This window comes from Myripristis murdjan, chromosome 9 (assembly GCF_902150065.1).
Source record: "Myripristis murdjan chromosome 9, fMyrMur1.1, whole genome shotgun sequence".
NCBI lineage: Eukaryota > Metazoa > Chordata > Actinopteri > Holocentriformes > Holocentridae > Myripristis > Myripristis murdjan.
In genome coordinates, this window is record NC_043988.1 from 13,536,557 (window position 1) to 13,562,067 (window position 25,511).

General features: G+C 42.3%; 1 protein-coding gene across 1 annotated transcript in view; it reads left to right on the forward strand.

Annotated features, from left to right (window-relative positions):
- Nucleotides 1-1,555: 1,555 nt before the first annotated feature.
- The window catches only part of cemip2 (cell migration inducing hyaluronidase 2), a 38,238-nt gene continuing 14,282 nt past the window's right edge, over nt 1,556-25,511 (forward strand). Inside the window, exons 1-10 of the mRNA XM_030060736.1 lie at nt 1,556-1,809; nt 6,093-6,447; nt 8,092-8,232; nt 8,811-9,378; nt 14,879-15,048; nt 16,927-17,118; nt 18,788-18,957; nt 20,783-20,995; nt 22,102-22,307; nt 24,225-24,294. Of these exons, the coding sequence (XP_029916596.1) occupies nt 6,111-6,447; nt 8,092-8,232; nt 8,811-9,378; nt 14,879-15,048; nt 16,927-17,118; nt 18,788-18,957; nt 20,783-20,995; nt 22,102-22,307; nt 24,225-24,294 (2,067 nt within the window). The 5' untranslated portion in view covers nt 1,556-1,809; nt 6,093-6,110. The remainder of the gene's footprint in view (nt 1,810-6,092; nt 6,448-8,091; nt 8,233-8,810; nt 9,379-14,878; nt 15,049-16,926; nt 17,119-18,787; nt 18,958-20,782; nt 20,996-22,101; nt 22,308-24,224; nt 24,295-25,511) is intronic.

The window sequence follows — 25,511 nt, forward strand, 5'->3', positions numbered from 1 at the left end:
CAGCTTGGATCAGACTAGATTTCTGTGTAATAAGTTGACATTTATTGTCAACAACAGTCTAATTGCGCCCTGCCTATCCCCTGAGACGCACTTTCAACTACCGAGTTCCTACAGATGACCGAGCTGCTGCTCCCACGTTTACAGGAAATCACTTCAAAATTGCAAAAGCTCTGTGCATGTAGATATTTTTAAATCTATAACTGCTGATTTTGTCTTTTTTTGTGTGTGTTTTTTGGACAGAGCCAACTTTTGCACAACAACAAGAGAGCTGTGTCACGGCTCTTTCAGTGGTTCCACAATTACATAACTTTATTTAGTGAGAGATAACATAGAGGACAGTGTCACTTTCTGAGTAGTGTGTCTTTTGTGTATCTGTGGAAAAAACAAAATGCTTTCCCAGATTAGCTTTCAGAGATGATATTGAAAAGACATAAACACCCTGCTCCTCTTGAGGAAAAAAAGGTATGCGAACTTGATACTACTTTAGGTCAGGAGGTCAACCCTGCCGCTGGGGGCCAGTGGCAGCATACAGGATGAGGAGAGGAGGTGGGAAGAGGTTTGGGTGATGGCAAAGAGTTCAAGGAATTAAACTGGGATGGAAGCTGTAAGACTAAGATGCAGCAAATGCAGCAAAATCTCTCTCTCTTTCTCTCTGCGTCTTTCACACACTTGCTCTCCGTCTTGCTTTCTCACTCTCCCTCCTTCTGCTTTTTTGTGGGGGTTCAAGAGTTCAACATTTAATCCTATGCATTTATTAAATTCACATTAGAGAAAAAAATTACTTCATCCATGATATGAACACAAACAACATCAATAATCTCATTCAGTTTACACCCCATCTGACTGCCAAACCTCAGGCTGGAGCGCGCCATATTTCTACCATGGAATCATTACATCATCTACACTTTTATTGTTGCTTTATTTGTTTATTTATTTATTTATTAAATTAAAGGAGGATGGTAAAGCCCTTCCTCCTCCCCTCTTGTAACAGCAGGCGGCAGTGTGGCTCAAGTCAAGCCCCACCCCTGAACCCCTGCACTCCTCATGCTGCATTCACCAACTCCTCGTAAACTCCGGTTCCGAAAGTCTAAATCCGACTCGTCCGCACATTCAGGTGTTGTTATTCGCGAGTTCGGTAAAAGAAAATAGACTCCACGAAATATTTTTTGAGGTGGTTATTTGATCTTTTTCTATTTTATTTGAGATAGTATGACACAGGAGGGTATTTTGTGGTGCAGCAGCAGAGTCAAAAGATAAACTGTGCCTCAAGAATATAATCAGTATCTTCAGTGATTTTTCTTCAGCCAAAAGTTGATTGTCATACTGTATTTTTTTTTTTTTATCGGAATATAAGTAAACTGCAATAATTAACCTATTGTATGCAGCTGTTATGCCTCAGTACTAAGGCGAGAAACTCATGAATAAGCACTACATTTTATGTCAACCAAATATGAAGCAATTAGTCAATATACACTGACATACGGTAAAACATCAACTGTAATCAGTTTATAGCATGCTCCCACCGTATTGAGACTATTTCCGACAGCACTTGAACGCAGCATCACTTCCTCTCTCCCAAGCCGCGCCTGCTGCCCCACTCTCGGTGGGACGGGGGGCTAGCCGATAGACGACAGCCCCTTAGCAGAAAAAAAACAAACCATGTGAAGAAAAAGTATATAAAAGGGACGCAGAAAGCAAACAGCCGGGGTCAGGAATCATTCATCCGTCTCGGCAGCGGGTCGACCTTCTCACGGCTCGGCACGGAGCGGATGGACAGTGGCGGAGAGGAGCTGGACACCCTCACCGAAGGTACGACCTCACCGTCCGGCTACATTGTTCCTGTGCTCCGCCGATCGTCTGTCAAATACAGGGGGGATAGAGGAGTCACTGCCTGGACTTCAGAGCTGTTTGTTCTCGTAATGTATAAAGTGTGCGAGTTAAGAGGGAGAAAATGGTGAACTTAAGCGCCCTTTTTTGTGTCCAAGGTGGTCATGCTGCCCTAAAGTTCTAGTAAAGGTTAAAACGTCGCTACGTGTCTCACACACACCTTGTGAACTGTCACCTAAATTGTGTCCGTGGTGCTCAATGGTGACATTAATGCGTACAGTGTTTTATCTCCTATCAGTGTATTTTCTGACCCAGTTCCTGCTTGATGTTTTGTGGTGCCTCTGAAATGTATGGGAATTTAAAGGAAGGGAAGTGAGAATGGAGCCTCTGTGGCCAAAACAACCCCATAACTCATCATTAGTCATGAATTCATCTGTAAAAACGTGTGTTTCACTTTGGTTCTGCTTATGTTTGCTTGTGCCACACACCCAGTAGCAGTAAGAGGAGTAGCAGCCAAGTTGCAGGACTGGTGGTAATGTTGTGAAGTGCCACTCTGGCTTATTGCACTCATCTGATAAGACATGGCTGGCTATAAAGCTGACCTCTACTTGTGATTTTCCAAGTAAGGGATGATTCTTCATCTGAGGAATGTGTGATGTGGTGGCCTGTCTCATCTGATTTAACTGATTTTCTACATCTGATAGATATATATCAGTAGTTCTGAAGTCATGGCAACTTGTAAATGGTGACTCGTATATGGGAATAGTGAATAGTCACCGTCTCCAAGGAGATGCATGTTCCTGAGGGCCTCAGTCTTGGGGTAATTGCTGTCTCTAAAAGCGATGAATAGCCTGAGGTGAGTAAGTCCACAGCCCTCCAGACTCTGACAGGACAGTGGTGCAGAACCAGTAGCTGCATGGCCCTTTTATGGTGTGGAATGTGAATCAAAACACTGGTCCTGTGTAGCATCGGACATGGTTATAAGGGTGGGGGGGTCTCATTCAGATTCAGTTCTGCACAGTTTTGCAACACTTTAAAAATCTCGGGCATTATGTGTTTTATCGATGATTTTATTCAAGATGCTAATTGCTGATTGTTTGCATTAATTAGATGGAGAATCAGCAGGTAAAAATCTGAAATATCACACATGGTGGATTTACTTAAAGGAAATTGTTATTATGGGGAAATGCCAGTATGTCATGGATTTGGTAAAGTGCTGCTGTGTAAGTAGCCTGCATGACTGACTGAGCCCTTTGTGGTATGCGTGAGTGTATATCGCTTTGTTTATGAGATCAAGAGGTTTGTTGTGCTCTGGGGCAAAATGATGAGATGTGACTAATTGGCTTGACAAGACAATGGTCTGCTATGTGTATCTGTGAGTGTGTGTGTGTATATGTATATGTGTATATGGAGCACTGAAACCTACAGGTCAATGCTGATTTTAGACCGATGATTTAGGGACAGAAATTAGTTACTTACAGGGTGTCTGTGGTTTGAAAGAGCCTGTTTTGGGTCATTGTCATGGTTATATAGTTTTAAAAGCCTCTTAAAAATACTAGGTCATTCTACTAATCATACTCACTGAACCCAGAGAATCAAGCTTGAGCCTGTTCATGTTTTCATTGTTCAGGAGTGAAGAGTGGTGATGCCATTACAGTGACACGGGGTGTTTGCTTTAAGGAAAAATGCCATGGAGGCCCTTTTTCTGCAGTGTCATTTCCTCTCCTGCTGTGTGCCCCTGTTCGTATGACCTATGTGTGTGTGTGTGCCCTTGGTCTGCATTGTGCTACTTTCTTCATTTGGGTGAAATGAAAGAGGGCCTTGGGGTGGGGGGGGTGCAGACTAAGGCCAGAGCACTCTCTTCTTTCCTTATACTGTAATTGGCGCCATCTGTTTTGCCTGTTAACACAGTCTCGGGAATGTTGTGATCCATTATTCACGACCCCCTCCGTTGCTGTGTGGACAAGAGCAGACAAGGTCACTGTGGCCAGGCCAAACCAGCATAGGGACCTGTTGAGTTGTTTGGGGGAACTGATATATATATATGATAATAGTCAATTTCAGGGTGACTCGTCCAATGTTTACCTGCTGGAGGGTGCGATGAGCAAGATACTTGGTGGCTTATTGCCTGTTTCCCCAGATTCAGGGCTTTCCTGTTCTTTTTTTATTTATTTTTTTTGTAACTCTCATTTTATGTCCCTTCTCAGTGTCGTCCTGCTCCTCTTTGACCTCCTTTGTTTGATTCACCCACTACCAACTCCTTTCCTCTCTTAACTCTTTCCTTTTCTGCTTCGTCCACATAAATCTTGTGGTGCCATAAGGGCTTGACAAGAAAATGTGAGTGTTTTAACCCTGTCTGGAACCCCTGAATAGTTACATTTAAGGTTTATTTGTTAAGACTTGTTCCACAGACTGCCATCTAAGAAACATTTTGTTTGTTGGATATGATTCAGTGTAAAATTGGTTATTCTTTACGCTGTAGGTGTGGTGAAAATAAAACTCAGATTGCAAAAGTTATAGACTGATGTATCATCTGGCTGATATTTGACCAATATTAGGTCATCACCACTATATCAATATTGGTGTACACTATATGGACAAAAGTACTGAGCCACACCTATTAATCACTGAACCCAGGAGTTTCATTCAGTCCCATTGCCACAGATGTATAAAATAAAGCACCTTGCCATGCAGTCTGCCTTTACAAACATTGGTGAAAGTATGGCTTTTTCTAAAGTCGAGCTCACTGAATTCGAGCGTGGTCCTGTAATAGTGATGTAATAGGATGCCACCGCTGCAACAAGTCAGTTTGTGAAATTTCTTCCCCTCTAGGTATTGCATACTGTAAGTGTGGTATTATTGCAAAGAGGAAGCATTTAACAAACCACTGAAACTCAGCCACCAAGCGGCAGACCACGTAAAGTTACAGAGCGGGGTCGCCAAGTGCTGAGGTGCAAAGTGCATAAAAGTGGCCGACGCTCTGCTGACTCAGTACCTGCAGAGCTCCAAACCTCCTCTGGCATTAACATCAGCACAAAAGCTGTGCCGAGCATAGCTGTGCTATGGCTGAGCAGCCACATGCAATCCTTACAACATCAAGCACACTGTCAAGCGTCAGATGGAACGGTGTAAAGCACGCCACCAGTGAATGCCAGGAGAAAGTTCCCTGTCTGACTGCATTGTGCCGACTGTAAAGTTTGGTGGAGGAGGGATAATGCTTTGGACTTGTTTTTCTGGGGTTGGGCTTGGCCCCTTAGTTCCAGTGAAGGGAAATTTTAATCCTTCAGCTCACCAAACAATTTTGGACAATTCTCTGCTTCCAACTTTGTGGAAACAGTTTGGGGAAGGCCCTTTTCTGTTCCAGCATGACTGTGCCCCAGTGCACACAGCAAGGTCCATAAAGGCATGGCTGGCTGAGTTTGGTGTGGAAGAACTTGACTGGCCCGCACAGAGCCCTGACCTCAACCCTGTCCAAGACCTTTGGGATGAACTAGACCAGAGATTGTGAGCCAGGCCCTCTTGTACAACATCAGTGTCTGACCTCACAAATGCTCTTCTGGATGGATGGCCAAAATTCCCACAGACACACTCCAAAATCTTGTAGAAAGCCTTCCTAGAAGAGTGGAAGCTGTTAGAGCGGCAAAGGAGGGACCAATACCAAATTAATGCCAATGGATTTAGAATGGGATGTCATAAAAGCTCCTATAGGTGTAATGTGCAGATGGCCTAATACTTTTGTCCATTCATTGTATATGTTTGCCAATATGCAACAAAGGCAGTACACAATGCAGTTAAAAGGACTTGAGACCATTTAAAAACAGTTCTACCATTAAAAAAAATGTCCAGCAGATTCCACTGTTTACAATACTCTGTACAGTGTATGAGCTGACAAAGTAGCAAACCACAGCAGAGCACATGGTGTTGCAGATTATGTTAAGAAGTTAGGTTTATTGTAAGTTTATTGTGAAATATTAACCCTGCAGTGCTTTAATCCAATCTTTAATACTATATGATTACCAGATTTGAGGAATCTTTGCCACAAGCATGTGTTTTTACCCATCAAAAAATCCATTATCAGGTCAGGCTCTAATTCTTAACATAGCAATTCATAGCAATATTAAAGTATTCCTCCATTATCTTTGGGACCACCGCCTCACGGGTCCTTGTAGGACCTTTTGTCCCACTTTTGTAACCACATTCTGAAATGATTTACCCCTCTCCCTGCCTCTCACTGCCTTATGCTCTTCCTCTCTCCTTTGCCTCAGGTAGCAGACAGATATACCATGCCGACGAATGATGGCCCTAGTCGCTTCCCAGTCTTTGTGGCTCCGCCCAATGGCAACCTCCAGCGCTCCCCAGGATATGTCCCTGGGCGTGTGGCTCCAGTCCGCTCACCTCCACCTGCCAAAGCCCCACCACCACCTCCAATATTAAAGCCACACGGCCCACCTCCGGAGAGACGAGCCACCTTCAGCGTGTCAGAGGAGAACCAGCGCAGAGAACGCGCTCAGAGCCTCCGGAGGAGAAGGAACACGTTCATCTGTTTTGGAGTGTCTCTCGGGGCTTTCTTCCTCTCCCTCATCCTCATCCTCAGTCTCACAGATGGTGACGTCTTAGACGGTCAGTGTTTGGGAATATTTTCAGAGATCTGTGATTTATTAATATACTTGAAAATGGTTTATTTAAAGATGCTCGATGTAAATTGTGGCTACTAGGGCACACAGGCACATAACATTGTTTACATAACATGGTCTTATCACACACAAGCATGTGGGGTGACATATTATACACACGGACATAAACAATGCAGCTTTGAAAATATTCCAAAATAAAGCACTGCAAAATTCTTTTGTGGTAGGAAATGCATTCAGCATGTTTCTTAGGCTTAGGTTTCTTAGGACACACACACACACACACACACACACACACACACACACACACACACACAGTGTGTTTTAGTGAGAAATTTTGAATGTAAAAAAATGCCAAGTGTGTTCACAAGGACAGCTTCATTGGGCATGTCCAGCCTGTGTTGCAACACTGTACTGTATGAGTTTAGTAGTTTCTTGCTCAATCCCATTGGCAGGAATGTGATTTATCTCCATTGTATTGCCTCTCTGTAAACTTGTGGTTTGTTGAAACCATTCAGTAGAACTCAAGTCCTTAACTCCTTTTCAGCTCAGCTTCATTTGCACAGTGCCCTGTTGTCATGGCTGCAGCTCATGAGTGAATATAGAAGCACGGTATAAAACTGTGGTTTTCAGCCTTTCAGGTGTCAAGGACACCCAAACTACACATCAGGCTGTGGACTTGTGTTTGATAAGACGCAGTGTCAGGGATCCCCATCTAAGAAGTTCTTATTCCTTAACTGTCTGTACTGTAGATTGGCAGATTAACAGTGAAGAGTACGAAACCTATGAACAGAATAGTCATTCTTATACATTCTTTCACTGGGCTAACTTCTACTCAGTGATATGATAGTAAAATTAAAACGTTACGCATTATTTCTGGGGATCTCCTGGACACCTCTCTAGGACCCCTGGGGTTCCCCAGAACCCAGGTTGAGAATTGCTGGTATAAAATACCTTAATACCTTAACCTTAAATTTTATACTCTGAATTGTCCATATAAATGTCAATTTCCATATCAATTACTCTACCCATCATTTGTTATTTTTATCAGTCCCTGTTCCTGATTCATTCTCTGTGTAGTGACTACTGTGCAGACTAAAGCTGGTCGTTTGTATCGTTTCACACCAGCCCTACAAGTACTTGTACAGTTGGTTGCCAACAGTGCCAACAGTTCTCTCAGTTGCCAAGGGTATTCATTTTTCCAATTTTACAGTGTGTTGAAAACAGTAAGGCTTTCAACCATACAATAAAGAACCATATGTTTAGATTTGGCTCACCAGTGATCTGAAAATATATACTTTACACAGGACTTTATAAGCTGTGTAACCTGCATGTGTGTTTTTCTCACTTAAACCCACCTCTCATTTCCATTTTCTAATTTGGGCATGAAGTTGACACCCTTATCCAAAGTGCCAACACTTTATTTTCTAAAGGCTGCATGACTGTTGATGAACACACACTGGCTGTTGCAAGGATTTAATTTGTGCTCTTTGGTTACAAGACACTATATGTCCAACCTTGGGCTGCACTTTTGTTCCACACTGCAGAAACCTTCATGTATATGTTCAGGCATCCCTGTCTGTCTGATTGTATAGATGTCTCTGATAAGCTGCCGATTGTTTTTTGCTCACAGAAAATTGTCCCGACCACAACCCGACCCTTAGCAGCTGGAACCCAGGACACCAACCAGAGAGGGCCATGGTGGTCCACAGGGGAAGCTATTTACGATTAGATGGTTCAGCCACCTTCCGATCCCTGACCATCCAGTCAGGAGGTGAGCACATCAGCATGCATGATTTGTTAAGCATGTTGAGCATATTTACTTCTTTAACTCTAATATTAATGGCTTTATATTGGCAATATACTTGTTCAGAATGCAGCCAGGTGTTTTCTTATGACTGTTCAGTAGTTACCTACACCCAATTTCCCCTTGGGGATAAATGAAGTATTTCTGATTCTGATTCTGATACAGAACATAGCTGATTGATTGACTGATTGACTGATTGATGGATTGATGAATTGCTAGATGTCTATTCTCATGCACCATAGGATGTCATATCTACCATAGATTAACTAATATTAATTAGAGATTCTATGTCTACTTGCTATACAGTTTAATGAAACCCTACATAACAAGATAACATAAAATTTGTTTTCACTAACTGAAGTCGTGCTATGTACTGCTTTTGGGAATCTCCTTGCAAAGAAAATACATCAAGTCACCAAGTGTATTGAACATGGATTATCATAGTTCAGCAGTTAAAGATTAAATTCAGTTCTAGGTTGTTTGTACATGTATGTATCAGTTGTTTGAGCCCCTCTTCCTTTCTTTCTCCTTCCAATTTTTCTCAGGTCGAGTGGTTTTTGCAGACAACATTGATGGCTCCAACAACATCACTTTGAAAACTCATTATATCCTGATAGAAGATGGTGGAGCCCTGCACATCGGCGCACCCAAGTGCCGCTACCGTTCTCGTGCCACCATTGTCCTTGTGGGCCGCTCTGATGACGAGACGGTCGCTGACGTCCCTGGTTTGGGCCGTAAGTTTATCGGCGTTCTTGGTGGTGGGACTCTGGAGCTCCATGGAACAGAGAGAATTTCCTGGTCTGTGCTGACCCGAACCGTCCAGGCGTCCGGTCTGGCCACAGGAGGTTATGCCTTCCAACGAAACTTCAGCCGTGGCATCAATCTACGCGTGGTGGACCAGGACACGGCTGCTGTACTGTTCTCCGAGCGCTATGACACACACGACTCACGCAATGACAGTCGACGACTCACCCAGCTGCTTCGGTCACTGCCAGCGGGCCGCATCGTCACTCTGGCTGTTGGAGATTCAGCCGTCAAAAGTCTTCTGGAGGAAACCAAGAAGACAATTGAAGAAAGGCTTGGTAGCAGCTATGTCTACGATCTCAAATACAGGTAAATAAAGTCATGAATTAGTCTTGGATGTAATGATATATCTTTATAAATGTTTGTGCAATTTGATATTACAATTTTTTGCGATTTTTATTTTTTGAGTTATCATCTGTTCTGGAAATCGCTCAGAAACTCCCCCTTATTGTCAGTATACCTAGGAAAACCATACATCCTCTGAATGCCCTTGGTCTCTTGTTTGTAGTTGTGAAGTTCAGTGAAGCTGTGATTATCCTAAAGGTCACAGTAGGTCATTTTATATAGTGACATTTAGTTTTGAAAAATGGTCTCACTACAGTGAAATGGATTCTGTGGGGGCTAACATCATCACACATGAATAAAATGTGGCTCACTGAATCCACAAGAGCCTCGGCTTTACAGTCAAACCCAATTTATGCAACTCCAAGACTCTTTAGGCCCCAGTCTGCACAAATACACCATTTAAGAATTGGCAAAAATAACACATTTGTGCTGCATGCAAACAACTGCATGGTTTTTGCCCCAAACTGCTGCCCAAACAGTTGTATGGCCTCTCTTTTTATCTATTGGAATCTTATGAGAGAGATACCACCTTTTTTCGGTTGCTCCTAGTGGCAGAAAAAAGCATAAAACAAAAAAATGACTCAATTGACTTTAAAAATGCCTTTGCAGTTGTGGTTTGAACAGATCACCTACTTGTCATAACACTTTAAATTGTCACTGTAAAATGTGCAGGTATCACTCTATGTAAATAATGACTACTGATGTAGGGTGAAACAAAATATAAAAAAAATAATATTGCAATTATGCTGACAGATATTGCTGTCATGATATGCACAGTCTTGGTAGGAATGATCATTTTTGTATAATAATTTACATTTTCACTGAAAGATTTGGTAAAAATAAGGATGATGGGATTTATGCAGGGATCTCTTATCAATCTGTTATTGGGATCTAATTTTTGCCAAAACTGCAATAAGGCCAAGAATAATATCCAAAAGATGCAGTTTAATGTATTTATTTTATTTTATTCTTTAAAATAAATTGTTCAGCCCTATGCTGATTGGGACACAAATTATAGTGACAGGCTTTTGGATCTCGAAAAGGGTGTGTCAGATCAAAGGCTTCCATGGAAAAAATGCATATTCATGTGTCTTGATTGTTTAATATCTGTGTGCGTCACTGTCTTGGCATAAGTCTGTGTGTATGTTGTCAAGCTGTTTGGAAATTTTGGAAATTTGGAAGCTGTTTGTGTGTTTTTTGTGTGAGTGTTTGTGGTTCAAATGTCTCGCAGCTCTCTGGGAGTTTGTGTTCAGTCTTTAAGGCATGGTTTCTGTTGTCTGAAAGTCTCTGGGAGTGTTTTGTTTATTCTTGGTCTCCCTGGGAGTGATAAAGGCGGTTTATGGGTCTTTTGTTTATCCAATCAAGTCTTTTGCTTTGTTTGAAGTCTTGTTACTTGGACTAACAGGAAAGCTGATACACCCTGTCCCTCGATGTCATTACCAGCATCTCATTCCAGCTCTGTCTTCCCTGGAAAAAAATAAAACACCTCTGACGTGATCATCTTTTTGTCATCCTGGATATCGCCCTGAATCGTTCCGAGTCACTCCATTTCCCCTGTGTTTCCGCTACGCCATGTTCTGCCAGGAGAGGAAGCATGTGGAGGATAATGGGGTTAGGGTCCGAGAGTTTCCAGGATTTGCGCGAAATCTGCCGACTCAGGAGGTTTAGTGCCCTTCATGCTTGTGTTCCCTGAAAGGACAAAAACTGGAACTTTGTCAGAGGGTGCAGCCTCATCAGTGTGGAGTTAAGCTTTCTTCTCAGTCGTAAAGTTTATGAGCAAATCGGATTATTTTGCAGTTCTACAGGACATTATATCCTCTGTCTGTCGCTGTCACTCAAACACACCAAAACATGCATGCATTTCCTCCGATGAAAAGTCTTAAAACACCATTTCACCCTTGAGTTATTTGTAGCCTGGCCTTATTTGGTCCCTGGCTGATTGAAAAGCCAAGTGCTATGCCAGATTCTCCAGTGTCGCATTTCATCCCTCGCCTCCGGGGGTGGGTGCCAAGGCAACACAGAGGTCCGGAGCCCACATCCCATGAAATCCAGAGCACAGTGGCTGAAATGGGTCACAGGAGCCCTGTCTATACTCAAAAATGTTTGTGTGTGTACTCTTCTCTTATCCCTTCATTACTGATTTGCGTGGCTGTTCACACGTCAGCTATTGATGGCTTTTTGTGAGCTAGGTGGACGTAAATAGCACAGAGTTATGAGAGATCATGCAGTTTAATATCTTGTTAATGTCACACTGAGTTAGACTGAGTGACTTCAGGCTTAAAAGATTGGATGGTAAAGGCACATGACATTTAGCATTTGGTGTAATGTCTTTTGTCCAATTTCATAGAAATTTGTTTGGCATGCTTTGCTCAAACAGTCACATCAAGGGATAGCATTTGAAATACAGTTTAAAAAAAAAAAAAAAAAAAAAAAAAAGCATAAAAAAACAATGAAAACAGAGCAAAGCCGAAAACACTTGGCCTGTTGCCAATCCCTCAGTCAGAACACCATAATTTCACATGTCGATTCCTAATCTTTGTGCGTAGTTGTGCACGCATACATATGTTGTAGGCTATATAATATAGCATGTATCACATAAAGCTACAAAATGCTTTATAGGAAAAAAAGTCATTGTAAGTGAAGTGAAGTGAGGTCAGACCAGGAAATCTAGCTGGAACAAACTAGGAAACAAATAAAGGAGCTTATTTTTCCAGCGTTTTGCACCAATGCTGCGTCAGCTGGCACAAATTCATATTCCAGACTGATCGCAGTAGCGTCACCCGTTCCTTCCTGTGGCAGACGCTTCAAAGAGTGTGTTGGCTTGTGCCTCGTGCCTGTTGACCCTCCTGTCTTTCTTCTTTTATCAGTCAACACACACGCACAGTTACACAGTCATGCAGGCCTTTAGTGAATTCACCTCTGACCTCCACATGCTGCCATTACCAGTTAAACAATGAGGTTGTTAAATCGTCAGTGCACATCAACTTCAAGCTGTAGTGAAAGGAGAGAATGGGAACAACTGTTTTTGCTCTTAGCTACTCTGTGTACCTGTAATGTTTGTGCTTGTCACTATCCATTTTACATTTCAATAGTTTAATAGTTTGTGTTGTATATACAGAATACACACATTACAGGCTGTTTATCAGCAGCCCCAGGATAGAGGATGGCATCTTGATTTCACCCAGTGGGGGAAACCCTCAGAGAGCCACTCACTGGGACTGTAATGACAGGGCAGAGTGGATCCCAGATGGATCCTGTTTGTGTGTCGATGGGGTGCACAGTAGCACGGCACAGGAGCTCTTTCATCTGCATGATGAACTTGGGCTGCGACTGTGCCCAATGGACCATTTTGTTACAAAAAAACACCAGTATAAACAAATGGACCTTTCTTTTGGAAGTGAATGGCATCACAAATAATTTCTACTATGATCACAGGGGGTCTGTATTGTTAAAGACTCTGAATTTTAAGTCATTCTGGTGGTCATGGAAGATTATTCTTTGTCCTTGTTGACCCATGAAAGCAAATGTGGAAATGATTTTCACAGATTGCTTCTTCAGGGGGGGGGCAGAGCTAGTATTTTAGCACTGCTTTACTGTCAACCGCAGTGTCTTGAGTTGCTGGCTGTACTACAGATCCATCATCGTACCTGCTGAAAGCTGGAGAGGCTTGTGTGAAGGTGAGTCTGGGAAATCTGGCTCTGGTTAAGTAGAGCGGGCCAAACTCTGCCACAGAAGGGAAGTGAGACTTACACTGAAATACTTTCCTTCTACACTTTCCTCAAGGCTGTGAGAGTGCAAAAATGCCTGCTCAGATTTGAAGCCAGATGTTTAACAAAAGAAAAGGACCATCCGTGTAGCCAGTAGCTAGTATTTTTCTGACTGGACTCTCCCATTGTCATTCTCATCTAGAAATTGAAGACATGGACATGGTATTCAGAAGGCAGCATAATGGGCCTTGCCAGATGTTGCCTGAAGTGCTATATGAGGCTGACGTGTGTCCTGTAACACAAAGTGAAGTCTCTTCAAAGGTTAAACTGTGTGAGAAGGTCATATTGGTCGGGGAGGGTTAGTGTTGACAAGATGTTTAAAGGTCATACCATACTTTCTGAACAATGGCCTCAAATTGCTGTGATGTCCGGGAATGGCGAAAAGGCGCTGGTGGTGGAGAAAGATGCGAAAAAGTCAGGCTTACGAAACGACAAGATTGACGCCCGAGAAAGTGGTAAAACATTAAGCCAGTGAGTTGCGGGACAATGCCTTGTTGCAGTCATACGCCCACAAACTCACGCCCAGTCCCTTTTGCCATCCACACCCACACCAGTTATGATTTCAGTCTCACCCTCTCATTTTGTCATTCTCATCTCGTTTAAACAAAATTCCTGCTTTATAAGACAATGTGCAATCGAGACAGAAGGGAAGACACGCTATAAAAGTAAAAAGTGGGATTTGGATGACGTTTTATACGTGGTACGCCAAATATCCCGCTGAGCCATTAAATAAATCCCTCTGCGATATCTTCACTTCAGTTTTCCACCTCTTTTAACTCTTTCCCATTCACTGTTATCTGATTCGTCACACCTCTCCCAACACCCATCCTCCTTCTGCCCTCATTTACTTCCATTCTCTCCCGTCAGACCATTACACTTGTGAATTACAGTGTGTTTAATTTCCTTTTTGTACACTTCACAACCCCAGTACGTGTGTGTGTGCATGCGTGTTATGGCCTGTAGCTTCTGTGGGTTGTGATAGACTTGCCCCGTATCTCTCCCTCACCAATCTTCAAACTGTTTCCTATGCCAGATTTTACTGGGAGGATCTGACACATACATGTACGTGCAGACATACACTATTACACACTCTCTCGCTCTCTCTCTCTGACACTCTGTCTCTCTCTCTCTCTCTCTCTCTCTCTGGCTCTCGGACACATACTCAAATTTAATTATCCAATGTAGGTCACACCCTTTGTCTGACTCCCTGTCCCATCTGTAAGATATTACATAAGAATGGCATGAATGTCCTGTTGATATTTTCACTTCCTACACACCAGCTCTGTCTCAGCTAATGCAGCTACTGTCATTTTCAGTGGATTTTAGGTGTGGGCCACATTTGTCAATAATGGCAGATAGTTAAATGATAATTCATTGAGCAGTAACAGATGTAGCATGCTGCTATACTGGCATGAAGCTGTTAGTCCTCCCAACCCTAGAGGTTTGTTAGTAATACCAAAACTGACTAACCAGTGAGAAGTGTTAACAGTGAGCTGGCAGTGTGAGCAGCTCAGCCATGTGTCGATGTTGATTCAGGTTTTAATGATTAAGTCCAGGGTCATTTCAGTCCTTAAAGGAAAGATTTGGAAATCCTAAAGCTTGGAGCTCAGCACTTTGCAGTTCTCTTATACAGATGTGTGAAAAGAATGTATGTAAAAGTACAAAAATCGCTCTCACACTTTTCCCCGTCTCTCCAGACAGGCGTGGGCTCTGGTGTCAGTGGTGGGCGGCGGTAATGCGTCGTGTTCGGAGGACGTCAGGGAACACGAGAACCACGACACAGGGGGGAAAGCTCTGGCCCGACGGAACTTCACCACCGTGGACGGCGTGGGTTTCTCCGTCACCGCGTACAGTGAATGGAGAAACGGTGAGAGAAGCAGCTCATGGTGGAATCGATTAAAAAACACTTTAACAGTCAAATAATGCACAGATTACTGTTGACAGCAAATGCCACTGATGTACAGTGAGTAAATAGTCTGGTTTTTGTCATGGTGCACTTTTTCTATTCCACAGGTTGTCTACTCTTGATTGTGTTGGCATGTTGTTGTTCCCAGTAAGAAGCTATTAATAGCATAGAGGCTGGTGTCCAGGTTTCTCTAGCAGGTGGAGGGGCGAAGGGTTTGGAGGGAGAGGCCAGTGGTGGCAGGGTGAGAAATGAGGTCTGCTGTTTGCCAACTGGTTTACACATCAATCATCTGAGCATGAAAGGCATTCCTGAGAATGTGTGGGCAACACTGTTTTTGTCCCCATGACTTTCTGACAAATACCAGATTTTAAGGCAGGTGTTTGTATGCGAGTGTGTGTGTATGCGTGTATGTACTTGTACATGCTTCATAGTGAGGACCAGAATGTCTAACCAGCCACAATGAAGGTGGTGATATTTTTTAGAAGTGAGTGCATTTTGGCCGGTCTTTGCAACCATAAAGGCAAATTCTGAGGTTTGGGTTAAGGTTAGACTTAGGTTTAGTTTAAGGTTAAGGTTAAGGGTTTGGGTTGGGCATGTTTTGGTTATTGTTATGATTTGGGAAAGGCTGCAGAACGCTTTAGGCAAGGCAAGGCAAGGCAAGTTTATTTGTATAGCACATTTCAGCGACAAGGCAATTCAAAGTGCTTTACATAGAGAAACAGTATAAAAGCAACACAAGATAACATACATAAAAACAATTAATAAAGAAGCTAAAAGGAGAATAAGATAGAACAGGAAGTTAAAAGTTACAGTGCATTATAAAATATATATAAAAAAAAATGTAAATGTAGAAGGCTGTTAAAAAATGAATGAAAGTCAATACAATGTCCTCACAATGTTAGAAGTACAAGATTTTGTGTGTGTGTGTGTGTGTTTGTGTGAGGTACTAGCACATCCTAGTTTTTTTTTTTTTTTTTATCTCGTAATAGTTATTTAATGCAGTCACGCATGCCAACACTGTGTGAAACATATTTTGACAGTAACTTCATTTTGTTAGTCATAAAATGTAAATTGCAAAGCTCACCAGAGAATAGATTAGTCAAAGAAATGGATTTCTGTCCTTTCCCCACATAAGCCAAGTTTGCGGTTGACAGGTAGATAGGGTTGAGGTTTCGACAGCTCAGCAGTGTAATTGCTGTAGAAATAAAGATTTCCTTCCTGGTATTCCATCTGAATTAGCATTTGTTTGCTTCTAAATGTGCCTGTGGTTAATGGGCCATTCAGGGGTCTGGATCCAAATTACTATTCTCTGTTAACAAATTGCTATTCAGTGGAAATAAATTACTATTCATTTCACCCCCTCTCTACACAGCTGTAGAAATACATACAAATTACAAGTCAGATCTGTTCCTCTTTTGTGCACTAGCGTCTAATTGTCTCATCTCTCCATCTGAGGGTTGTGCAGATTAGATGGGGGCTGAGCCCTGAGCAGACTATGATCCCTATTGTTCCTCTAATAAGCTTCTTAATCGTGGCTTAATAACATTTTACAACTGTTGGTGTGGAAAAACTTGTAAGTTAATTTCAGGGGATTTCCTTGTTTTTACTTATTTGCAGATTTGCAACATCCGCCGTGGCTCAGGAGATCTATTAAAAACATCTTGCGCAATTTAAAAAAAAAAAAATGAGAGAGAAATGGCAAGGTTGAAAATAAATATTTTCCTCAATTCCTGAAAAGCTCCCCTATTGTAAATGATAAACAAGCAAGTTGCTCTGTTTTTTTCTGTTTGCTTTTGTGTTTTTGTTAAATATTGCCTTTGTTGTTGTACATTCCTACAGGTTTTCCCATCTCAGGCTTCCAGGTGGACGCTGTGGATCAGGTGGTGCTGAACCTGCAGGATGAGGTGCAGCAGACCTGGCACCCCGGGGATCAGATTGTGGTTGCCAGTACAGACTACTCCATGCACCAGGCAGAGGAGTTTACCCTGCTGCCCTGCTCTCAGTGCACCAGCAGGCAGGTCAGGATACAAGGTGAGGGAGGATAGCACAGTGTAAATGAGTTGGACTTCCAGGGCTTTCTCTGTGTGTGTGTGTGTGTGTGTGTGTGTGTGTGTGTGTGTGTGTGTGTGTGTGTGTGTCCTCCACTGTTGCCAATGCAGGTGCCATGTATAAGCAGACCTTCATTCATCAAAAAATAAAGTGTAAAAACGACAAAGACAATGGGAGATGGAGAGTGATGAGTAACAACATGGGATGATGAGACTTTTAACTTAATTGCTGTCTTCCATAAGACAGGCAAAACGTTTTTTATTAGGTACATTTTCTATCTTGAGCATTGCATATTAATTTTTTTTCCCTGTAGATCTTGTTCAGTTGAGTTGTTCACTGCTCTCATAATGGCAGGGAAAACAGTTTTTTCTGCGTGTGTATCTGTCCACAGTTAATCTTGGATACTACTGGGCCTATCAGTCTAATATGTTTGATTTCTACCACAATTGAGTGGTAACTCCTCAGCTGGTTTTTTCTTTTTAATCCTGTGTTTTTAATGGCAGCTTCAGCTCATGTAAGCCAAAACACAGATTTCTACCCTTTTTCCACAAAATATAGACAATAAAGTTGTTTGAATTTGAATTTGACTTGAGACTAATGTTGTCCCTGTGGCATCAGCATGCTATCAAGCTCATATAGACAAGTTATCGCTATTCCTGATATTCAGAGAGATTTTTATTTTCAGCTGTTGTGGTGATATAAGATAAACAACAGCTAAAAATAGATTGTCAGCTGATGTTTTGATAGTAACAGCAGTCTGTAATAAAAACCTTAGTTGTACACATTTGAAAACACTGTCCCCTTACTGTCCTCTATTCCTCAGACCAGCTGTCCATCAGCAGTGCCTCCTCAGCTCCTTCCTCTGTTGTCAACAACTGTTAACTCCCTTCCTGGAGAGAAGGGTGTGTGTGTGTGTGTGTGTGTGTGTGTGTGTGTGTGTGTGTGTGTGTGTGTGTGTGTGTGTGTGTGTGTGTGTGTGTGTGTGTGTGCGTGCATACCTGTTTTTGTCTGCTGGGGGGAAGGGCTGAATAACTGGAAAAATGCTTTGCAATATCATTGGCATCTGCACCCCATGGGCAAGGGCTTGCTTTTCACATTGTCAAGGAGCTGATTATTTTGTTTATCATGTGTGTTTGATTATTTTGTGTTTCTACTGGCCTATTACTTTGTTTGGTTTGTTTTTGGGTGGGGGGAGTTTGCGATTTGTGTTTGTGTGTGTGCTGCTAAGCATGCTTCCTGTGGCTGGCAGGAGGCATGTCATTCTCAGAAATATAATACCTCAGTTTGGTTAAAGTGTCACTTCCCATTTCTACCAGCGTTTTGACTTTTGTTTGAATGGAAAAGTTTTAGTCATATGTCTTGTACCACCCGAGGAAAGTCCCATAATAAATTAAAACCAAATTGTGCTTAATTTTGTTGAATTTCCAATCTCCTCTGCTGCGTTATTCAATGTTTATTTTTGTTCTGCTTTCTCTTGAAGAGATGGCGTGTGGGAGATTGGCATTCGCATTCATGCTCAGTAACAACTTGGGTCTTTTCCAAGTTGTATCCAAAGCTGTACCAGTTTTTTTTTTTTTTCAATGTTATTCCCCCCTTGGTGTGTTTGTAAACTGTCTTGTGTAAGTCTCACAGATCTGTCTGTTTTGTCCAGGGAGGCCTCAGTATTCCCACGTCGGAGAAATTGTAGATGGGGTAGACATGCGAGCTGAAGTGGCTCTGCTCTCCAGAAACATTCTCGTCTACGGAGAAATGGAAAACTCCTGCTATGGAAACAACGCCTGCCAGTTCTACAACCACGACACCTTTGGAGGCCACATCAAGGTGTGTGTTTCCAGCATAGGCTCTGTGTTTGCACGTCTGTATTTGCTGATATATGAGTCTGCACGTTTCAGTATGACTTAATACTTTTATTTAAGGTCACCATCTCTGCTATAATTGAGGTGATGACGTGCATATTGCTGAGCTAAAGGGTGCATACATTACATATTTATATGCCATCTTTAATGAGAGAGGATATTCATCTTCCCATTCATTACATTATATAAAGAAATCTCTTCCTTTCCTCTCTCTTGACCTAGTTCTCCCACTTCCAACCCCGCCTTTCCTCTCTGTTCTCTCTCTCTCTCTCTCTCTTATCATGCCAAGCTATCATCTGGTGCATGCCAGTTATTCTTCAAAAGATACACAGTCTGCAAAACTCCTTTATGAACGCTGAAGAACTGCAAACACTTACTCTCAAACACAGTAACAGCAGCCACCTCACACACTCCCTTTATCTAATTTAATCTGCGTATACGTTCTATATTAGTTGGTTAGCAATAGATACAGTTTCCATCGCTTGGGTGATAAATGCACAGTAACATTCCTCAGGGTTTATGTAACTGAGATTGCCTTCAATGAAATGAACCCTCTTGGTGCTCATCATCCACCGCTGTGGTGTCCAAATGTGTGTGTGTGTGTGGGTGTGGGTGTGTGTGTGTGAAGTTGGTGAGTTACAACTAGCTTGAAGGATTGGGCAATACCTCTAACCTCTAACAGGAACCAGATAGAGCGGATTATGCCATACCCGCAAAGGACCTCCTTGAGAGTGATGTACAGTAAATGTGTGTGTGTGTGTGTGTGTGTGTGTATATATATTTTAATATGTCGAGACTCATATTTGTATTTTTGTTTAAGTTCCTCAGTCCATTTGTGTGTTGTGCATGTGTGCAACCCTATGTGCGAGTAGCATTTTAGTGTGTGCCTCCGTTACCTCAGATCCGCTGTTCATCAAAGGGAACATCAGTGGGTTTGGCTCAGTTTGACACAGCCGAGTGCGTCGCCAGTGGTGCCGTAGTTCACATCCCACTGGGACTACAGACAAATACTGTAGGCCTAAACCTTTCAAGGATAGGTTTGACAACCAAGGCCATATTAAAATGTCATTACCCATCATTTACAACATAGCACAGCCTTGCTGCTGGCTTTAGTGACAAGAAACTGGCTTCTCTGCTGCAGTGTCTTCCTGTTCGCCCTCAACACCGTCCAGCAGGGTGCTCACTTCCAGCCTCAAAAGCCATTTTCAGTGTTGTTTTTCAAAAACTGACACACACAGCCCAGTCAAATGATCAAATCTTGAAACTGTCCACCCAAAAATGGATGCAAGCAGTTTTATTTAGAAGTTTTATTTTTGATAATATGTTGCCATGCATAAGTCCACATCATTCTGCTGCTAACTCGGCTAATGTTGTGTTTGAATGAAATAGAAACTCAGGTTTTCTGTTTGTAAATTTCTGACCTGTGACAACATGGCGTTGTCGGGGTAAATGACTCCGCACAAGAAAACCAACCTCAAGACAAGAGCATGCATCCATGTTTATACCCTCCATAAATGATGGGTATCAGGATATGATACAAACGATGGGTATTACTTTCAAAGACTTTATTCAATATAAATATTTCACTTTCAAACAATGGGTATAAAAATACAGCCTAGCTTGAAAACTGTCACACCTTTCCCTTGATGGGACATTTGTGGATAGATAATAGTTTTTAGGTGAGACGTTGCATGGACTTTGTGGCCAGCTTTATTTACTTAGTGGTATATCTCACTTCTCTCATTGGACTGATTTTAAATTCTCTTTCTACTTGGTGTGCCCTCTGGCAGATCCTTGGGAACTTCTCCTCGGTGCATCTGTCTCATGTAGAGCTGAAGAACATGGGCCAGCAGGGAGTGAAAGGCCGCTACCCCCTCCACTTCCACCTGTGTGGGGACGTCGACCAGAAAGGAGGCTACTGGGAGCCCACCTACGTGGATGGACTGTCCATACACCACTCCTTCTCTCGCTGCCTCACCGTCCACGCCACCAATGGACTACTGGTTAGTAGAGAGAGCAAGAGAGAGACAGAGAAAGAGAGAGAGGGAGAGGGAGTGTTCATTATACAATATGATAAGATAATGTTTTATTGCCTGCAGAAATTCATCTTGCGTCATTTGAGTCCCCGAGTGTCACAAAAACACATGTCCGTAATGTCTGAGGATGAAGAAATGGGAGCTGAGGACACATCTGTATGTTTGTAGGATGTGTGTCACAGCTCTTGCTAATGAGTACCATGTGATGCTGGCTGTTAAACACACATCAATTATAGCTTCCATCACTAGATTACTGTAATGGCCTCTTTTCCTCCTCCCCTTTCTTCATCTCCCTCTTTTCCTTAATCTCTCTCTTCAGTCCATGACGGCTTCCCTTTGCTGTTATCTCTCTCTCTCCATCGTTACATCCTGTGTCTTACAGTCGCTTTGGATGGGAGCAGAACGATAGTTGCCCTTTCACCTTCGGCAAATGTAGATGCTTTTGTTGACTTTGTTAGATAACTGAAATCACATGAGGAAACTATCTTTCATGTTCACCCAAGCATGTCTGGTAAACAGCTAAATCACAATGCCTTTCTGTTTTTGTGTGTTTCTGTTTTTGTGTGTCATGTACAAGATTGCTTGCATGTGTGTGTGTGTGTGTGTGTGTGTGTGTGTGTGTGCCCCCTCTTGACGTCAAATGGTGATGGGTTAACTTTTGTCCTTGAGGCTAAAGGATAGAAAGCATTCATCCTAGCTGCGTCGAGGAAATGGAATATACTAACTACTGAATAACACAGCTTTAGCTATTATTCCTGCTGTCACAAGGCCAGGGTCAGTTATCTTTTCAGGCTGTTATTCACCACAAAGTTCTAGTTTAGCTTTATAAAATAGAGAGGAGTATTTCTTTTTTCTTTTCTTTTTTTTATTTAACATATTTCCAAGGAGTATACATTTAAATGCAGGTTTAAAAATATATCTTTCACTCACTGTGGGTCCTCACTGTTCTTTAAACTCTCTGGTTCAGGTGGAGGAACCATGACATGTTTTTTTTTTCTTCTGCTTCTCTTGCTAACCTTCTGTTAATTTTGTTTTGTTTTGCATGCTCTGCCGTCTTCTCTAATCTGATCCAGGTGAAGGACACCGTGGGTTATGACACCTTGGGTCACTGTTTCTTCCTCGAGGACGGGATTGAGCAGAGAAACACTTTCTACCACAACCTGGGCCTGCTCACCCGACCCGGGACCCTGCTGCCGACCGACCGCAACGACACTGTCTGCACCAGCATCAAGGACAAAGTCTACAAGGGCTACACTCCCTCACCCAGCACAGAGTGCAAGTAAGAGATCAGGATAATGAGCTGCGATATCTTCGGCTAGAGATATTGGTAAAGAGCAAGTAGGAAAAGGGTAACATGACTCACTGACTCCACTCTGTCATGCAGCACTCACTCTAAGTAAGAGATTAGGAGAAAGACTGAATATCTGCATGTTTGCACAGAACATAAGTATTTAGGACAAGGAGTGCCAGTGTTTATGTACTTCCACACCCGTCAGATTTAATTTAACACTTTTGACAGTTTTGAACAGAGAGCCATATCAGCTCTGTAAGTGGACAAACATCTCTCCAGTCAACACTGAAACATCAACACTTAACCCTGGAAACATTTTCTCTGTGGGTGTTGTTATGTCACAAGTTTTACTGTAGTTGTTGCAGTGCTCAAACGATGCATTGATTAGTCGATGGACAAAAAACTTATTATAATTTTGGTGACTAATTATTGTCTTAGTCATTGATTGGCTTTTATTTTAGACATAAATCTTGCCTTACTTTCAATACCAAGAAAAACAACTTGTGGAAGCTACTTTTCTGCCTGTGATTGATCTTACTGAGCCTTGATTCAGTGTGCCATGCATTTCTACATTTCATTTTCAGTGCACCATGCATCTCCACCTTGGTCTTGGAATAATTTGCCAAAGATCAAGATGAATGCGGTCATAGCGACCTGTAGTTGTTTTTCTTAAAAGACCACTGAGTTTGAATAGCTGTCTCTCTGTTTGATTGCCAATTTTTATAAATCATTTTGTATATGTTGCACTTGATTTTTTTGTTATTTTTTTATGTCTTCTACCTTGGCCATATCTCTCATAAAAAAGAGATTTTTAATATCAATGGGACTTCATAGTAAGGGTAACATAAATATATCAACTAAAAATAAATGCTGTTCACGGCATCTGCTATAACAAGCTGCTCAGATTAAGCAATTTTAAGACATCACTCCGAGTTCTTATGACTTGTTAGGGGCATTTATTTTTTGACGTTTGATAGATAAAGTGATTGGTCAAAAAATGAAAACAGTTGTTATTTTCAGCCCTAGCATACAGAGAAATCCACAATCATGTAGTACTCAATCACTTTAAGAGACAATTTATGATCATCAACTGCAGATATCAAATCGAACCATCAATCCACGGTTGCAGTTTGGAAACTGTGAGGCTCTGTGTTTGTTAATGCAAATCTAAGGCCAAAAGTAATGCAATAATTGTCGGGAGATGGAAGTGCTTGCCTGCCAAACACCATGAACAGGCCATTGTCTTTAAAGTAGCTTGACAGTCCTGAGGGAAAGATAAAGACATTGAGCAACTATCTCCTTGAAAGCGGCAGGGCCAGATGAACACACTTGATTCGTGGCACGTATTTGAGTGAAGTGTGTGGCTCTGAAGACAGTGTGGGAAGCTTTGTGAGACAGTGCAGAACATACTTTGAGAGAAGACAGAGGGTTCACGTCCGCTGTGATTGAGAAACTGTAACTCACTGACAGCGTGTGAGGGAGGTAGCGGCTCAGTGGTCTTATCCGTGCAATAACAACCTCGCCTCTCTATGGGATGTTTTTGTGTTGTAGCAGGAGCAAGAAAAGGGCCTCTGTAAGGGAAGCAGTGAGGTCTGTTTTTGGAAGTGTGTGTGTGTGTGTGTGCGTGTGTGCGTGTGTGTGTGTGTGTGTGTGTGTGTGTGTGTGTGTGTGTGTGTGTGTATGTGTGTGTGTGTGTGTGTTGGCAGAGCTGTCCCCGTCCAGGGTTTATGTTGGACAGGCGGATTATTGAAGGAATTTTTAAGGATGACAAGCTTCTTTGATTTTCTCTCTGCTCATTAGTCAATATTCTCTGATATGCCAGGGTACAACTCTTTTTAATATCATCTGCTTTTGTGTGTGTGTGTGTGTGTGCGTACTTGTGTGTTTGGGTGTGTTGCTTTCCAGGGCAGTCTCAACATTCTGGATCGCCAACCCCAATAACAACCTCATCAGCAATGCTGCCGCTGGTTCTCAGGTAACAATAACAGCTTCAAAATAACTTTTAATAAGTGACTGTAATGAAGAAATGAATCAGCCGGCAAGAGACAACCTTTAGTGATGCACACAGTAGACTACACAAAGCTCTACCGGCTTAGGTTTTTCCTCAGGTTAAATTAAGGATTTTCATGCTCATAAAAAACATGATCCATCTATAAAATGGGATTTAGCCGGCTTTAGTGTGTGAGAGGGAGAAGCAATAAACATAGTGAGGTCTTGCCTGATATGTGGAAACAGATGACAAGGATCCTGCACAAACACTGCACAGGTATGCTGGCGGGTGTTGTGTAACGTACTCCGTGTTGGCAGGGGGCATTCACATCATCAGGTCCTCTATCTACATCTGATGAACTTAAAGCTGTCATGACCTCCTGAACGCAGATAAAATTGTATGCCCGGTTCATATTTTCTGTGTGAGCACGGGATGAACGCTGTCTGGATCTCAGCTGGTGCATGACCTTGCGACTCCCAGAAGCAGCGAAGACTGGCAGTGGTTTTCAAAAGCAGTTCAGATCATTTAGACCTTGAACCTCGCGCCACGTTTGTGCCCTCATGAAACATAAACTAGGCCTCATGCTCTCGAATGGATAGTTGGAAAGGAGCTTTTGACTGATTTTAGAGTATGCAGAACTTGCACCCTTGTTCTCACATAGTACATTTTATTGAAGGATAGGTGTTTAATCCCAGGTCACACTGAAATGTTGATACCCATCATTTATAATCATACATAGCACAACTTCTTCGCTAGCTTTAGTGACAAGAAACTCACCACTGTACTGCAGCTTCTTGCTAGAAATCAACACCGTCCGGCGATACCTTGGTGGCTCATGTAGAGTGTGTACCATGTAATGCTAAAGCTAAGCCGCAGCGGCCTGGGTTTGGCCTGGCACAGAGCCTTTGCTGCATGTCATCCCCTATTTCTGCCGTGTCTTTTCTTGTCTCTCTCCAGTGTCTAATAAAGCAGAAATGCCTAAAAAAATAATGTTAAAAAAAGAATTCAGAAGTGACAAAGGCACAATTGTGTAAAAAAGTTTTAAGTGAAATGAATAAAGGTACCAAGTGAGCACCAAGTTTAGGTTCTGCACAGTATTATTGGATTTTTTTCCGCCGGGCATCTACAGATGATGTGCGTATGACTAAAACATCACCGCTGCACAGATTCTGAGCCCACAAAATCAGATTCCTTCTGTTGAC